Consider the following 19,107-nt stretch of genomic DNA (forward strand, 5'->3'; position numbering starts at 1 on the left):
AGACATTTATTTTCATCAAGAGGCTATTGTCAGTAATTGGAGCTTGGCTAATCATGATGTGCTTATAACTTTTTAAGACAAGCCTGTCGGATTTTTCAAAGAGGTTGAAGGAGCATAACATCTCTGCGTTTAAAGAGATTTCCTAAGCTTTTTTCTTTGAGATCATAACCGTTTAGATGGGAACCATCCGTTAACCAGACAGGATTCAGGTTCTAGTGTTGCAAAAATGCATCAAAGAGTTTTCAGAAAGTGTTCATCTCCTGTTTTCTCTCTTGTTGACTTGTTTGTCCTGGAATGTGTCCGGTGTCTTCCTATTGCCTGCGTAGTACACTGCTCATAAGCCCTATTCCCAAAGATTTGGTGATGTACATTACAATCACTTCACGTTGGTGTGAGTAAAGGGGCCTGTCCTGTGACGTTTCTCGTTTCTGGCTTTCTGTTTCCGAGAAAACTTCTCTGACAGGAGATAACTGCATCCGTTGTGGGTCAGTGACTGTGTGGTCACCATTGCACTTGACTTGAGAGAAACAAAATGGCGTCTGTTTGTTTATGTAACGCTATAAAGATGTAACTCCATTCCAAACCACACAGAGAACTGAAAACTGGCACCCCACCCAGCCAAAAACCCACTCAGACGTTAGTCATGCACAGAAAGGGTGCCACTTTGCATTTAATGTTTCAGTTTATTTGTTATTTCAAAGACCATTGGTTTTTACGTTGCCAGAAATGCTGAATAAGGGGGGGAGATGTCAAACATTGTGTTTCTTTCCATCCCCTTATCATAGGAATTGCTCAGTCTCTGCCAAGGTTTACAATGGACCAAGCTGAGTTGTGTTAGCTAGACACATTTTCCGGGTGACAGGGGAGTTGTTGGGTTGTGTGTGACAGCCTGGTTGCTGGGTTGTGTGTGACAGGGTGGTTGCTGGGTTGTGTGTGAAAGGCTGGTTGCTGGGTTGTGTGTGACAGGCTGGTTGCTGGGTTGTGTGTGAAAGGCTGGTTGCTGGGTTATGTGTGACAGGGTGGTTGCTGGGTTATGTGTGACAGGGTGGTTGCTGGGTTGTGTGTGACAGGCTGGTTGCTGGGTTGTGTGTGACAAGGTGGTTGTTGGGTTGTGTGTGACAGGGTGGTTGCTGGGTTGTGTGTGAAAGGCTGGTTGCTGGGTTGTGTGTGACAGGCTGGTTGCTGGGTTGTGTGTGACAGGCTGGTTGCTGGGTTGTGTGTGACAGGCTGGTTGCTGGGTTATGTGTGACAGGCTGGTTGCTGGGTTGTGTGTGACAGGGTGGTTGCTGGGTTGTGTGTGACAGGGTGGTTGCTGGGTTGTGTGTGACAGGCTGGTTGCTGGGTTATGTGTGACAGGCTGGTTGCTGGGTTGTGTGTGACAGGGTGGTTGCTGGGTTGTGTGTGACAGGGTGGTTGCTGGGTTGTGTGTGACAGGGTGGTTGCTGGGTTGTGTGTGACAGGGTGGTTGCTGGGTTGTGTGTGACAGGGTGGTTGCTGGGTTGTGTGTGACAGGCTGGTTGCTGGGTTATGTGTGACAGGCTGGTTGCTGGGTTGTGTGTGACAGGGTGGTTGCTGGGTTGTGTGTGACAGGGTGGTTGCTGGGTTGTGTGTGACAGGGTGGTTGCTGGGTTGTGTGTGACAGGGTGATTGCTGGGTTGTGTGTGACAGGGTGATTGCTGGGTTGTGTGTGACAGGGTGCTTGATGGGTTGTGTGTGGCAGGGTGGTTTGGCTCTCACAACCCTTTCAGCCGTGGAGCTGCTGTTCCGTTTGAACAGACAATGGTTTCTCATCATTCCTACAGATGTGGAGATGCACAAGGATCAGACAGAAGGATGGCTTATGTGTGAGTGAGTCTGTGTTTTCATGCATTTATGCCTGTGACATTCTTCCAGATATACTTGTGCTTATAGGCTCTGGAGCTGGGCTGTCTTTCCATGTTCCTGGAGAGCTACCTACCGAGATTTCATTCATTTAGCAGATTCTCTTATCCAAAGCGACCTACATTAGTGATTGGATACATTTTATTACCTATATACTGTATGTGAGAGGGAATGAAATAATCCAGTTGGAAGCTTAGGTGGGCCTGTTTCTAGAAAGCTAACTTCCCGTAGTTTTTACTTAAACTCAAGTCATAACTAACCAAATTCAGCTCATCAACTACCAGATGATTAGAATCAGATTTGGACAGACTAGGGTTGGGCTGCAAACATTCAGAACAGTAACTCTCGAGGGGTAGGACAGTGGTGTACTGAAATTATAGGCTTGAGGGCCATGTCAGACATAAAAATTCAGTGGTGGGCCAAACAGATTTGACAGCATATCATTACACCTAGTGCCTAACATTGTCTTCTGCCCGCCCCCCAGGACTCCTCTTACCATTTCTTATTTCCCATTTATGTTCTCTGCATGTGTTACACAAACACCTGTCCCTGATACTCCTCTACTCATTAAAACACACAGAATTTAACTGTTCTGTAGAAATTAATAGCCTACTGCCCTATCTTTTTATTTGTTTATTTCCAAAGGCCTACTGTTGATTTTTCAGGGAAATATTAATCAAATGTTATACTCTCTATCCAAAAACATGCTTCCTATCAATCACACATTCTTTCTGTCACACACAGCACTTAATCAAAGTCCAGGTTGACTCACTAATTCTCATTTTCTCTCTCATACACACTGCTCTCAACTAGCAGCCAAGGGCACCAAATAGAATTTTGAAAACACCAGAAAGAAATATGTTTTATTAAAATATAGCTGATAAGTCCTAGCTGTTTTGCAAATCCTTTCACATCTGCTGGGAGTTAAGTAGCCTATCAATTCCTTGTCTGTTCTTCCTATATCATACAAATATGGGCAAAGCCTACTGAACTACAGTATATTTGACTGAATAATATTGTTAACTAGCTTGGTAGCTTCGTCAGTCCATGAGGAGGCCTAAACAAGTGGAGACAGAACCCTGTACAATCAGGCCAGAAACACACTGACAAGGGAAGTCAAAGCAGCAAAGAAGAGCTCTGCTGAAAAACTGGAAAACAACTTCACAGCCAATGACCCCTCATCAGTGTGGAAAGGCCTGCAGATACTCACCAACTACAGGAGACCATGCCGCCACACTGCTGGATCTCAATGCCTGGCTGACGAGCTGAATGTTTTTTTATTGTAGGTTTGAGCGGCCCCCAGCCACACCTCTCCCCCACTCCAGCACCATCTTCAAACAGCCACCTTCCCCCACTGTTACCCTGTCACCTCCACTCACCGACCCCCCACCTGCACTAACGATCTGTGAAGAGGGTGTACGGCAGCTCTTTCAGGGGCAGAAGACAGAGGCCCTGGCCCAGACAGTGTGTCACCATCCTGCCTGAAAGTTTGTGCCGAACAACTGGCCCCCATCTTTACACAGATATTTAACAGATCTCTGGAGCCATGTGAAGTTCTCTCCTGCTTCAAACGCTCCCCAATTATCCCAGGCCCCTAAAAACCCTCCATCCCTGGATTGAATGACTACAGACCTATCGCCTTCACATCTGTGGTCATGAAATGCTTTGAAACATTCAGTACCGGCGCCCCCCAGGGGTGTGTGCTCTCCCCACTGCTCTTCTCCCTCCACACCAACAACTGCACCTCAAGAGACCCGTCTGTCAAACTACTGAAGATAGCAGATGACACTACGGTGGCGAGTCTGCCTACAGACAGGAGGTTGAACAGCTAGTCCTCTGGTGTGTTCAGAACAACCTGGAACTTAACTCAAAACTGTGGAGATTACTTTGGACTTCAGGAGGAGCCCCCCGACTCTGACCCCCCATCACCATTCTCAACAGCCCGGTGTCTTTAGTGGAATCCTTCAGGTTTCTGGGATCCACTATCTCCCAGGATCTAAAGTGGGAGCCCAACACAGACGCCATCGTTAAAAAGGCCCAGCAGATGATGTACTTCCAGGTTAAGCTTAAGAAGCTTAACCTGTCCATGAAGCTATTGATCCACTTTTACACAGCCATCATCCAGTCTGTTCTCTGCACATCCATCACGGTTTGGTTTGGATCTGCCACAAAACTGGAAAGGAACAGACTACAATGGACAGTCAGAACTGCAGAAAGGATCATTGGTGTCAACCTGCCCTCCATCCAGGACTTATACAAAACCAGTCAGTAAAAGGGTAGGAAACATCACTGCAGATCCATCAAAACCTGGATACAACCTGTTCCAGACCCTAACTTTTTTCCAGACCCTAACATCCACCTGTCTACTACTTATTTTTTTGTCACCCTGTAGTTCAGTGCTGTTCATACTATATATATATATATACTGTATTTATCATATCCACCTACCTCATGTACATTACACCTGTACAAAAAGTACTTATTTATTCATTCCAGCATCATTTTCACTCTGCTCCATTACACTATATAAAATCACCTAGGATTTTATAAGGATTATTAGGAACACCTGTTCAATTTCTCATTAATGCAATTATCTATTCAACCAATCACATGGCAGCTGCTTCAATGCATTTAGGGGTGTGGTTCTGGTCAAGACAATCTCCTGAACTCTAAACTGAATGTCAGAATGGGAAAGAAAGGTGATTTAAGCAATTTTGAGCGTGGCATAGTTGTTGGTGCCAGACGGGCCGGTCTGAGTAATTCACAATCTGCTCAGTTACTGGGATTTTCACGCACAACCATTTCTAGGGTTTACAAAGAATGGTGTGAAAAGGGAAAAACATCCAGTATGCGGCAGTCCTGTGGGCGAAAATGCCTTGTTGATGCTAGAGGTCAGAGGAGAATGGGCCGACTGATTCAAGCCTATAGAAGAGCAACTTTGACTGAAATAACCACTCGTTACAACCGAGGTATGCAGCAAAGCATTTGTGAAGCCACAACACACACAACCTTGAGGCGGATGGGCTACAACAGCTGAAGACCCCACCAGGTACCACTCATCTCCACTACAAATAGGAAAAAGAGGCTACAATTTGCATGAGGTCACCAAAATTGGACAGTTGAAGACTGGAAGAATGTTGCCTGGTCTGATGAGTCTCAATTTCTGTTGAGACATTCAGATGGTAGAGTCAGAATTTGGCGTAAACAGAATGAGAACATGGATCCATCATGCCTTGTTACCACTGTGCAGGCTGGTGGTGGTGGTGTAATGGTGTGGGGGATGTTTCCTTGGCACACTTTAGGCCCCTTAGTGCCAACTGGGCATTGTTTAAATGCCACGGCCTACCTGAGCATTGTTTCTGACCATGCCCATCCCTTTATGACCACCATGTACCCATCCTCTGATGGCTACTTCCAGCAGGATAATGCACCATGTCACAAAGCTCGAATCATTTCAAATTGGTTTCTTGAACATGACAATGAGTTCACTGTACTGAAATGGCCCCCACAGTCACCAGATCTCAACCCAATAGAGCATCTTTGGGATGTGGTGGAACGGGAGCTTCGTGCCCTGGATGTGCATCCCACAAATCTCCATCAACTGCAAGATGCTATCCTATCAATATGGGCCAACATTTCTAAAGAATGCTTTCAGCACCTTGTTGAATCAATGCCACATAGAATTAAGGCAGTTCTGAAGGTGAAAGGGGGTCAAACACAGTATTAGTATGGTGTTCCTAATAATCCTTTAGGTGAGTGTATATAGATTACATCAACCGTCATTATGTAAATAATAATACCTGTAGAAAAATATTTTTTTCCCGCACACTTTATTCCCTGCTCATTGCACTATTGTATCATCAGTCTTACTATGTTATTGTTTTGGTTTATTATGTGTATTTATGTGTACTGTATATTGCAGTCGGTGACTCTTGTTGAGTGTCCTTTGTTAAGTTTTTTTATGAGTAAGCACATCATGAGCCTGTGCAATCCAGAGTCTAATTCCTCATATGTGTACACATACCTGGCGAATAAAGCTGATTCTGATTCTGGTAGTGCTACCAGAAAATCTATTTTTCAGTCAAACCACAAAAATATATCTCAGGAAACTGTTTCTCCAGTTAGCCTACTTAAAATCTTTGCAAATCCATGGCAGAAAGTAGCTCTGCTTTAGAGGATATTGCTTGACATTTGGACAGAGTCACTGTTTTCAGTGACACATTTCTTCTGCTGTGGCACTTAGGTGATAGTAGAACCTTTGGCTCTGGCCTTTTGCTGGTTCTATCAGGTGAACTGAAAATGTGAACCTGCTTTTCCTTCAAATCTTAGGCAAGTAAATCAAGCCCGGTCTGGGGAATAAATGATGGATGTGCGCCTGGTTGGCTGATCCTACGTTATACACGCCAAGTAGATAACGCGCTCTGATTTTAATCTGACATCCCAATCTGAACTCATGTTTTTTTTTACCGGGGGCCGAAGGGCAAAAGTAGTGCACTGTATGGGTCAAGGTGTCATTAAGGACACAGTGCATTTTATTTTGCAACATGACTCTGTCCGGGGATCATCGATCGTGACCATCTGTCCTTCAGTATGACACGTCACACAAAGTTACAGACGTGCAAACACACTCTCCCACTCAATTTCAGCTTACTGTCAAATACTCCTCTTATTCAAACACACACACACACACACACACACACACACAGACAGACTATAATCAAGTGAATTGATTAGCTATGCTGAGTGATGAAAATATCCAGTCAGAGTGTGCATGAGAGAGAGAACTCAGATGAGCCAGTCTGGTGTGTGTATGAGGGGACTACACATGTTTTGGACTGGGACGTAGTTCTGTCGTCCAAATGTGATTCAAATGACTTTCCATCTGTGGGTCATAAACCATCAACTGTGATTTAATGGCTTTAAATTTTACATTACACATTTAGTTATTTAGCAGACACTCTTATCCGGAGCAAATTACAGTTAGTTTGTTCATCTTAAGACAGCCAGATGAGATAACCACGTAACCACAGTCATAATACGAGTTGAGTTCATTTTTTCCTGTGCAAAGATATGTTATCAGCAAAGTTGGCGATAGTAGGATAATATCAGTAAGAAGTGTGGACAATGACTCTGTTTCTCTCTGTGGCTACACTTACATTTCAGTCACGCTTAGCTAATGCTCTTATCCCGAGAGGCTTACTGTACATTATTACGAACAGAGATTGCAATGGGTTTGTGTAACGGGACGTCCCATCTGACAAACAGGAATCCACGCATCGCCCCCTTTATGGCCTTGGGGCACTGGATTTGGTATTCAGACCAATGGGACGATTGCCCCACACTGGCCCTCTGACACCATGTGTTGTCCCACTGAGAGACTGACCAGCTCAGACCCTGGTCAGCTTCAGAGGCAGCTGGGGGTTTCAGGGTGCTGGGTAACACTGCACATGTCAGAATTATAACCCAACGTTTCCACTGCTCACATATCACACCTTGCCTGGTGAGTTCAGTGAGTTTGTGTGACTACAAGTCTGAAATGATTGAGACCTGAGCTACAGTTGTATAGTTATTTAACTGAATCGTGTTGTTGTTAGAATAATGTGTTGTGGATAATCCTACACTATTGACCAGCATTTCATCTACTAGCAGCTTGAAATGTCAACAAATATGTGATCCTACTAGAACTGTTCCTTATGTAATACATACCCATGTGAATATATAACAAAGCGGAATGTTCACTGTTCTCTTAGTAATTACATCGGGTCACAATACTTTTCTGGTTCAAATTCCACCTTTTGTGGTTGACACGTATAACAACGTAAAACAGCTTGGTTAGTTGTACATTAGAGGATACTTGGCTTGGTTAGTTGTACATTTGAGGAAACTTGGCTTGGTTAGTTGTACATTAGAGGAAACTTGGCTTGGTTAGTTGTACATTAGAGGATACTTGGCTTGGTTAGTTGTACATTAGAGGAAACTTGGCTTGGTTAGTTGTACATTAGAGGATACTTGGCTTGGTTAGTTGTACATTAGAGGAAACTTGGCTTGGTTAGTTGTACATTAGAGGAAACTTGGCTTGGTTAGTTGTACATTAGAGGAAACTTGGCTTGGTTAGTTGTACATTAGAGGATACTTGGCTTGGTTAGTTGTACATTAGAGGAAACTTGGCTTGGTTAGTTGTACATTAGAGGAAACTTGGCTTGGTTAGTTGTACATTAGAGGAAACTTGGCTTGGTTAGTTATGCGTAAGAGGAAACTTGGCTTGGTTAGTTATGCGTAAGAGGAAACTTGGCTTGGTTAGTTATGCGTAAGAGGAAACTTGGCTTGGTTAGTTATGCGTAAGAGGAGTTGTTACGATGAAACAATGCCACATTATGACATGAAGAGATTGGATAGCAAGATAAGTATATATTGTGCAGTGTATGCTATCTATTTCAAATAAATATGTCCCACCAATTGCCCATAACGCATACCACCCAAACGGAGTCACAGGTGCTTAGTTTCACAGAACAAGATGAAAGAGTGGATAAATTCCTGCACACTGTCCAAAACCTGGAGAAAAACAACAGATGCGCAGATGTTAAAGCATTTTCTAACACATGATAGAAGTAATACAAAAAATTGTTCTGATTCAACCATTATCAGTGTACACACCTGGCATATACCTTTATTCATCTATGCATATTTTAGGGCATTGTGTCCTTTATCTGGACATTTGTTTTACAGGTTCTTTTTTTATCAATACATTTGGCTGCGACTGGAAATTTCACAGTATCAAAGATCTGCCAATAAACCTCTGTAACTCTCAGGGGGAGGGTTTAATGTTCTTAACGGATTCCACAGGTACAGTTGAGGCTTGGAGTCGGTTTAATCCAAATTCTATTGAGCACTGACTATTGTACATATTCTTAGCTTTATAGTTCATGTTTGTCCTACATGACTGGGGAACCTAGAACCTAGTAAGACAGGATTGGAAGGATTTTATTATGGAACTGCCTTATCGTTTTGACAAAAAGGTTTTCAACTGGGTCACATGATCAAGTTACTCCTGAACTACAAAGAAAATGGTTAACTGGAATATGTCTCAAAGTGAAAAAACTGTTATGATCCAGATCTGTATGTCACCTTTAAAAATACATCCAAAATCCTTGTGTGCACAGCTGAAAACAGGGATTGACGTCAGCAGGTTTAACTGGGTAGATAAGGTAGAGCAAGTTCTTTCAGTAAGCAATTTGGTGGAGGTCCAAAACCAACTGCATTTCTTTATTGTAATTACATTTGCCACTTTATGTATGTTTCTTTGCTTGATCATATACAACAGCTGAATCCAAAACTATTCTGAAAGAGATACAGAGAAATGGCTTTTAAAAAAAAGAATTGCTTTTCAGATAATATGCATTCCATTGCAAGGGAAAGTGCTATACCTAGCACAGAGGAAGGCAACAAGATTAAAAATGTATCCGTTTATTTAAATAATTAATTTCCAATTTAAAATATATCTAACCAAAGTGCTAGTGATAAAAAAAACATATTTATAACCTAAGTGAATTCAATTACATTGGAACAAGTCCTAACCAATGCTGTGGGTTTGCACCCAACAGGGGTTGTTAAGATCTTGTTTCTTAATTAAATTATACATCGGAAAGGCAAAGACAAGAAATGATGCGGCTGTATGCCTTTCAGTGCCACATTCTTTTGAGAAATATTCAGAGCATAAATTAATTCAAGCTCAAATTGAAAAATGTTATTCATGCAATTTGGCATTCAAGCAAGTTGATAAATAAAAACACATTTTTAAAATTGTTCCTTTTGGAACGTTTTATGACATAACCAAAGGGGCAAGACAAATGTCATTTGGCTGGATTGTAGAGCCAGAGTTTCACTCATCAGTGGCAAGGTTTATTATCATCAGCAACCCTGGCAACTTAAATGGTCATTTATCTTACTTCTAGTCAAACCTCCCACAGATCTCCTGCATGACCTCCTAAATATCATCAGCCATGTCATCTATTCTTTTAATTATTTGAGACAAGGATATGGGCGACATGATTCACCTAATCCTCTCCAAAAGTCATACAAACGATTTGCTTACAAGTAGGAATGATTAGGGAGTCAGGATTCCACATTATAGTGAGGTACCATCTGTAAAGGCTTTATAAAAGCTTTATAATTATGCTATTAATGGTTATTTAAGCATTTGTTAATTAATTATACACCATTTATAAACCATTATAGCAAATTGCTCAAAATAGTGTGATAGCTGGTCAATTCCGGCCAAATAGTGAGCCAATATTTTCTTTCAGTTATTAAGTGTTTACAATTGCTTCTCTGATGAACCCTTATGTACCTGATTGTGAATATTTGTTGGACAATGCTGTTATTTTTCCACTTTTGCATAGGATGTTTTGGTGTAATCGCATTAATGGTGGTTGGTTCTTCAACTAATGGTCAGGTCTAATGATGTGTCTTTGCCCAAATGTATACAACAAAGCCAGTGCTTTAATGTATAAATCAAACGTCTAGGTTACTGCAGACATTCCTGTGACTTTTGTCTTTTTCGGTACCTATTACTCTGATCAAACACAGATTTCCACACCTATGCAATATAATACATAAATATTCCACAAGAGGCAGTAAAAATCTCAAGCTCAAACCCATGGGTATATCAGATCTGATGATGTCGTGCTGTCCCTGGGGTAAAACATTTGACTCCTGGGCGTTCAAACAGACAGCGAAATACTGACAAAAAGAAAACAAATGTCAAGGAAAGAGGGAAAGACAACACATCACAGAGCAGTTGGTCGGACTTGAAAAAATGCCACACCTCCATTTGTGTGTAATGGACTGCAGCAGTAAATGCCCAACAGACCGGACCAGACAGCTAGTTAACGATCGTTCTCTTCTGGCCAGGTACATCCGTCCGGACCAGACCCTGAACAGCACCATCAGTAGCACAGGCTGTGCTGAGCGGACCGACCAGCATGTGGGCTACCTGGAACATGTGGTGGTGCGGGTATTGATTGCCCACCCACGGCGGGGAGACCTGGAGGTCAACCTCATATCCCCCTCAGGGACCCGTTCTCAGCTACTGGCCAAGAGGTGAGCCGTGCGTCCAGCCACACCTACACAGACATGGAACGAGTGATACAAAACTTCAACATTTAAAGGGAACTGCATCCTGGTTGAGATTGACACAGTCTAAGGTGGGGCTAAACCCCTCATGACAGAGTGATTCTGAATTACACCCGTCACAGACACACACACACATACACGTACACACACACACACACACCCTGGGGCCAGAATTGCAGTCTGAAGGACGCACTGATCTCTCCACTCAAATCCTAGTCAGAGTCAAGCAGTTTTCCCATCACTCACTAAGTTTGATGGGTTTGTTCTCCCATCTCTGCTCCATTGTCTCTCATTCTTTCTCTCTGTCTCTTTCTCCCTTGCATTCTTTTTCTTCGTTCTCTCTCAGGCCTCTGATCCTTTTTGTTTGGTATTCTCTCAGTGCTGTTTATAGATGTCTCACACACACAAACACACACACACACACACCACCCACCCACCCACACACACACACACACACACACACACACACACACACACACACACACACAGGGGACAGGGGGATTGTTATTCTCATATCCTCATGAATAAAAACAACTAGATGAACAGAGTATCTTTCTGAGTGTGGAATAGATGGATCTTTTGGTGTATTTTATGTCTGGGGAAATCACAGTCTGACATCACATGTGGTAGTAAGGGAGAGACTAAGCGGGCAGTCTCCTTTTATTTCATTGGCCGTGTGCACCAACACACACACACAGACACCCTCCCCATAGCTCTATGCTGTTATAGTCCGTTTGTTTAGTTCCTTGTGGTTCCCGACATAGTCTCACATCATTTGGATAATTATTTTCTGTTTTGGTTTTTACTTTTTTAGTAAATTCTTCCATCCTAAAATATTGCTCAGCCTCTAATGGTCAAACAGTCATGGGACTGTGTTCAGTAAATGCATGTTTGCATTGTGGAGGTATGTAAACCTTAAAACGCTTTGTTTCATATTAGATACAGTGCTTTCGGAAAGTATTCAGACCCCAACTTTTTCCACATTTACAGCTTCAAAATCAATCAAAATGGATTATATTGACTTTTCTTCAACCAACACACCATACCCCATAATGATCAAGCAAAAACAGGTTTCTAGGTTTTTGGGCAAAGTTATAAACAGAAATATCATATTTACATAAGTGTTTAGACCCTTTGCTATGACTTCAAGCTGAGGTGCATCCTGTTTCCATTGGTCAATAGGGGGAGAAGAGTGTTGGTCAGGGAGGTGACCGAGAACCCAATGGTCACTCAGATAGGGCTCTGATATCTCAGTTGGGCCGGGTAACCAGCTCTTGGAAGGAAATGAGTGGTTCAAACTGCTTCCATTTAAGAATGATGGAACCCCGCTATGTTCTTTTGGATCTTTGAAGCTGCAGATTTTTTTGGTACTCCTCCCCAGATTTGTGCCTTGATACAATTCTTTTCAGAGCTCTACGGACAATCCCTTCAATCTCATGGCTTGGTTTTTACTCTGACATGCACTGTCAACTGTGAGATCTTCTACAAACAGGTGTGTGCTTTCCGAAAGAATTTCCAATTAAGCTGTGGAGAAACAGCTTAATTTGAACTTTATTTTGAGTGTCTTTTAGCAAAGGGTCTGAATACTTGATACATGAGATCAGTTCTCTATTTTCAGTAAACTGGACACATGTTTTTACTTGAGATTATGGGATATTATATGTATGGTAGATGGGAAATAATAAATGTAATACATTTTTGAATGAGGTTGTAACATAACAAAATGTGTAAAAAGTGAAAGGGTCTGAATCATTTACGAATGCACTGTATATTCAAATAAGTGCTGTGGGGTTTTTTTGGGCTTATTTGCATTACATATGACCTCAAATTTAATCCTTTTGCAGGAAACATTATATATATTTTTTAGATGTAACTGATTAATTACCAGTGCTAGTCAGAATATAACAAATATCACCAATAATCTATAAATAATTCAGTTCACAAGGATTTAAAACATTAGTATGCATTTACAATAGGAGGGATACAATATTGCTGCATCTGTGTTACAACAGGACATTATGATATCCTATTTGATTTTAGTGTCTCTTCTAACTCAGTAATCTATGCTGTAGATAAACAGTACATATGAACAACGGTTTGACTTTTTCATTGAATCTGTGGGCAAATTTCCTTCCAAACTGTTCATATTGACTGTCGGTCTTAGAGACAGTGCAGCCAGTGTTTGGCACTAGTAATATGGACGCTTAATTTGAAAAGTCACAGCAAAAGATTAAAACAGTCCACCCACACCACCACAAAAATGATATACAATTTGCCATGCTCTGTCTTTTACAAATAGGACAGGACCAAGTTCCAACATCTAAGTCATACAGAAAAGTAGGATATGTGTGTCACCATGATTGTTGAAGGGAGGTTTGTAAGGCTCGTGCAGTGGAGTGTGGCACTAATTCATTAATGGCAACGTGTTAATATGTTGCATGTGACAATTTGATAAATCCAAATAATTTGGTGCCCAAACAAATCCTCAGATCTCCAAGTGTGTCAGAGTGAAGTGAGAAATGTGAACACAAGGCCCCTGGTATGCAGAGTAGTAACAGATATTATATACATGTCATATTGAACTTCAACATTCATCATTTCTATCCCAAAGCCCAAATTGGTTATACTCTCCCTGAAAAGGCTTAACTGACTCGGGTAGATCTTAACTAGCTTATTGCAGATTTCTTTTTACAACATGAATAGTTTTGTGTAAATCTGGACACATCCAGATGTTTGTGATGAAATCATTTCTCCCCAATCTAAATGGTACTATATAAAGTTTCTTTATCTACTTTTAGATTTAACCACCCACCCACCAATCCACCAGCCCACCCACACACCAATCCACCAGCCCACCCACCCACCTACCAATCCACCAGCCCACCCACCCACACACCAATCCACCAGCCCACCCACCCACCTACCAATCCACCAGTCCACCCACCCACCAATCCACCAGCCCACCCACCAATCCACCAGCCCACCCACCCACCTACCAATCCACCAGTCCACCCACCCACCAATCCACCAGCCCACCCACCAATCCACCAGCCCACCCACCCACCAATCCACCAGCCCACCCACCAATCCACCAGTCCACCCACCCACCAATCCACCAGCCCACCCACCAATCCACCAGTCCACCCACCCACCAATCCACCAGCCCACCCACCAATCCACCAGTCCACCCACCCACCAATCCACCAGCCCACCCACCAATCCACCAGCCCACCCACCCACCAATCCACCAGCCCACCCACCAATCCACCAGCCCACCCACCAATCCACTGGCCCACCCACCTAAAACCTCCCACCGGTCCACCCACCAATCCACTGGCCCACTCACCAATCCACCCAGTCACCGACCAACCCACCCAGCCAGCCACCCATGGCCCACCCACCGGCCCATCCATCAATCCACACACGACCCACCAGCCCATCCACCAATGCACCCACCCACCCTCCCACCAACCCACCAACCAATCCACCCACCTACCTGTCCACCCACCCAGCCATGCCTCTGTATTTAAAAACATTAGCTGATCTTTTCTATCGCTCAGTCTCCTCCTTTCCATTAAGGAGACCATGATAAAGTGTCTCCTCGGTGATGACAATCTCCAAGGTTGCCAGATTGCCAGCAAAAACATTTGGCTTGAATCAGAGTGTGAAGGAGTGTTAAAGCGGTGGTCCAGAGGACCTCACAGAACCTGGACCTCACAGAACCCATCTAGTAAAACTGTTTACCACAGACGGGACCCCACAGCTAGATTTACATTTTCATTTTCTCCCAATGGCCCGAAATGGGAATGGTTCAATCCTGTTCTCTCAACTCATCTCATAAAGTCAAAAGCATGCATATAGCCTGCTGTGCTGTAATATATTGTGATATATTATAATATACATAGCTATCTAGGGCTCTCACAGCGAGGAGTCGTTCTGGAACCAGAGTGAACAGAGTTAATTTGCAGCTTGGGCGGGTTGCCAGATTGGGAGATGCACTGTGTGTCGCCAGATTGGTGCACTGTGTTAAGGGAGGCATTGCTGTTGCTGATTATCCCCCCTGAGAGAGAGGGAGAGCAAAGAGAGAGAGAGAGCTTTAATCAAACTGCAAGCTATTTCAAAGAGAACACATGCATACACACACAGACACACAAACACCACAGAAAAGACAGATATCCCCTTGAAGTCCATTCTAGTACATCTGTTCAGCAGGTAGTAACGCACTCTAACAGCTCTGGTGCCGATGTGAGGATTCTTTCTTATATAAAGACGGAGAAATCGTCCGCTTGGCTGCTGTTCAGATTTTAAAAAATTGTTTCAATGTAATTAAACATGCTTGTTATTCAAAATGTTGATGTCCTTTGTTTTGAAAGTTAATTTAATTTATACGTTTCAATTGTATTTGTGTGTTATTTTTTTCATTACATGCAAAACAAAGGGCATTCCGTTCTAATCAAACTAGCCACTAGGTCAACTGTCAACCCAGAGTTTGTGGTAATAGTTTAGGTCTACATTTCGTCTTAAACATTTTGTTTAGTCACTAATGGCTCTTTTGGTATGCAAATATTCTAATGTCAGTCATTCTAATGTCAGTCATTCTAATGTTAGTCATTCTAATAAAGTTTTTCAGATAAAATACAATAAAACACAGCTCTTTAAAACGCAATGCATCTTATAGCTGCTGGCAAATGCTTTCCTTAGGATACATGTTTTCAATCTTAATGAAACATTAAAAGAGATTTTCATGTTGCATCGTTGAGATTTTCTTTCAAAACATTTTCTGTAGTTCATTTTCATAATTTATTTACATAATTAAAACTGAATTGACACCATATTTCGCCAGGAGTTGTGCTCCTTCCTTTGAGATAAGACTCAATTTTAGATTGACAAACTGCTCAGGGGAATATGTAACATATCATACATGAATCTGTGACAGCTGTGTTCGTATTATATGTTTCAATACATTATCAACAATGTATCACATTTTACAAATACTACTAAAACATATATTATCAAATTCACAGGTCTACGAAAGTGGGTCCACCAGCCTGTTGTAGGCCGACCAATTTCAGCACACTGTTTTTTTTTATTTTCCAATTTTCCTCTTGTGTTTAAAAGGGCAACCTAAACATCTAACATCAACACAAAGGGCTGTGTATCCCTGCCAGAAAGGAACCACAAAAAGGGATGTTTTTCAGGAAACAGAATGGTTCCTGTGTCATTAATTGACAGACAAAATTAAATAAATCAATATCAGATTTTCCCCTATAAAACTGTTTCACCACCACTGTTATTAGGAATTAGACAAATTCAATCTCTATGTTAAAATAATAATACCTCTATGCTAACCATCCCATGGAGTAGTCATAACAGCGTCATAACATGGCCTGATAACATGCGGACAGAATAATCCCAATCACACTAACACAGAAGCAGCCACCCCAGACTTCACCACATGCTACAGAGAGCTGAAACCACTGTGATGTTCCTTGAGCCCATTGATGTCAGTTTATTTGCTGACGTGGCTAGCTTTAAAAAACGGGATGCTTTTATTCCTTTTTTTAACCACTCTCTTTGAATAATGAAAGAAGTTACACTTTTTAGATTTTTCTTCACTGGTACAAAGGCATTGGATTTGTCTGTTTGCACTGTGGAACGTGGTTTAATAGCCTTAGAAGTTGAAAAGTTAATTACTCTCACTCTCTCTCTCTCTCGCTCTCTCCCTGTCTTCCTTTCTGTTCTCCTTTCCCTGTACCCTACTCTATCATTCTATGCCTCTCCCACCATCTCCCTCAGAGGTCTTTAAACTAGTAATATTGTACAATGAAATACTTTCTTACAGTCTCAGTCAGAGGTCTTTAAACAGTACCATAATGTACTCTCTCTCACTGTTTCTGTCAAAGGTCTTTAAACTTTATGTAATAGTGTACGAAAAAGTACCCTCTCACAATCTCTCTCAGGGATTCTTCACACTTCGTCTCTCTCCCCAATATTTCTCCAGGTTGTTAGACAACTCTAATGAAGGTTTCAGGAACTGGGAGTTCATGTCGGTTCACTGCTGGGGTGAGAAGGCAGTGGGCCAGTGGACCCTGGAGCTCATAGACTCTCCCTCTTCGCTACGCAACCCAGAGGTGCTGGGTAAGTGTGAACACTGTCAGTCAGAGAGACACGGTGGTACATGCGCGCCCACCCATGTACAGATCTCACTTCCCGTGCTTGTTTTAGGTAAACTGAAGGAATGGACGCTGGTGCTTTATGGCACCTCTGAGCACCCATACCAGACTCAGGGGACCCAGCACTCTCGTTCCAGGATGCTGGAGATCCCCAGCCCCAGTCTGGAGGCGCCCAGACCGTCTCCGGATGCCCTCGAACACCAGGAAGAAGAAGAGGAGTATAACGGTAGGGAGGAATCTGCCCTGAACCGTTACCACACCGTACTCCCACAATGCACCTCAAAGCCTAGGCCTAATGCAACTTATTCTGGTGATGATTCTAGTATGGGTGAAATTATTTTAGGTTTGCATTTAAATGGTACTGGATTTATTACCATAGTCGCTTATGGGGCTATTCCATTGGTTCCTCTGTGCCAGACAATTTCCATGAAATGTTTCAAGTATGCTATGTATTGTATTTTAATTGTTTTTAAAGAAACCTTTCAGACCATTGCCAGGTCTCGGTCTGCAGGTTTTGTTTGGAGCGTTACGTTTGTCTCTCCTTCCTGTGCCGCCAGAAAACCCAACAGCCGTACATGGCTACAATACAGTAGAAGGTCTGTGATGACTGTACAAGGTGATGACCCTTGCATTTGTGTGCGTGTAACCCCATGTCAGGGCCGTGCCACAGTGAGTGCGGGGACCAGGGCTGTGACGGGCCTGACGCCGACCACTGTCTCAACTGTATCCACTACAGCCTGGGCAACCTCAAGACGGGCAGGTGAAACACACTGTCAATCCGCATTGCTGTCCCACTGGTCGGCGTTTCTGCAGCGTTGTTTTGGCCAGGGGTTCAAATCCCCGTCGCGGCACAGACAGTGCACTGGGATCCAGCAGATGGTGCCGGTTATCTGAGCACCATCCGTGGTGGTGCGGGTGCGGGTGGGGGTGGTGGGTGGTGGGTGGAAATGGATGTTTGACAGGGCTGCATTGTTGTTGATCAGTTTGATCTCATACTCAAAATAAAAAAATAAAAAATGTAACCTTTAACCGGGGTAAAACATTTTAAAGTAAAAAACGAATTTGTTACCAAGCAATACCTGTTTTCCTGAAAATCATGTTACAATGATTGTTTTTGATGTCATTGTAAAGATACATTTTCCGGCATTTATGCTTTTATTGGTAGAGGCACTGGAGGAAAATGGAGGACTTTTTTTGTCCAGAGGATTGGCCTGCTTTGAATCAATGCTGCAACAGTACATATGAACTAGGCCTCTGAAACACCCCAGGCCTCTCCGCCATAATCGGAAAATCAATCATATCTTCAAGCCCTTTCGTAGCTCATTCCAGGTAGAAGGGCCGTATCAGTGGACTGCTCAGCCAGGCCTCAAAGAAATGCAGGCCATATACAGTATATCGTTAGTCAGCTGGGCAGCATTTGAACACAGGCAAAATGGGAGCTAAATGAAAACATATAAATGTCTTAATCTCTGAAGTGGTTGGGAAGGCTGGCCTACTCCAATATAGGGGGTACAGTGATGGGTGAGAGCTTTGGAGTTCGTTCTAAACCTCAGTGCCGTTGGTACAAAATGTCCAGGACACATGCTGATATGTGCACTAAAAAGTATCGCCATAATCAATTACAAGCAAGAATGTAGAGAACAAACAAGAATCTTTCTTGCTTCAAAATAAAACAAGGCTTGCTTTGAAGAAGAAAAAAATACACAAACCTAAGCTTTTTCTTTAGACCCTCAGGGGGTTTGAAAGTAAGTCATACATCCATCAAGAAACCAACCAAGTGGACCCCCTCTGTTTGTCTTGTCCGTCATAGTTTCTATACATGGAGTGTGTGGTTACATTTTAGATTTGATTGATGATGTTTTATTAATGTCTTTCTGACTAATTAATTCATAGGGAATGCTTTGGACCTTTTCTGTGAAAG

At 42.7% G+C, this 19,107-nt stretch overlaps 1 protein-coding gene across 2 annotated transcripts in view; it reads left to right on the forward strand.

Annotated features, from left to right (window-relative positions):
- Positions 1 to 19,107, forward strand: part of pcsk6 (proprotein convertase subtilisin/kexin type 6) — an 85,663-nt gene that overhangs the window by 43,153 nt on the left and 23,403 nt on the right. For both annotated transcript variants that reach the window (XM_029123515.2, XM_029123507.2), the window contains exons 12-15: positions 10,792 to 10,980; positions 17,015 to 17,151; positions 17,239 to 17,412; positions 17,844 to 17,946. In XM_029123515.2, coding sequence (XP_028979348.1) covers positions 10,792 to 10,980; positions 17,015 to 17,151; positions 17,239 to 17,412; positions 17,844 to 17,946 — 603 coding nt within the window. The remainder of the gene's footprint in view (positions 1 to 10,791; positions 10,981 to 17,014; positions 17,152 to 17,238; positions 17,413 to 17,843; positions 17,947 to 19,107) is intronic.

This window comes from Esox lucius, chromosome 2 (genome assembly GCF_011004845.1).
Source record: "Esox lucius isolate fEsoLuc1 chromosome 2, fEsoLuc1.pri, whole genome shotgun sequence".
Lineage (NCBI taxonomy): Eukaryota > Metazoa > Chordata > Actinopteri > Esociformes > Esocidae > Esox > Esox lucius.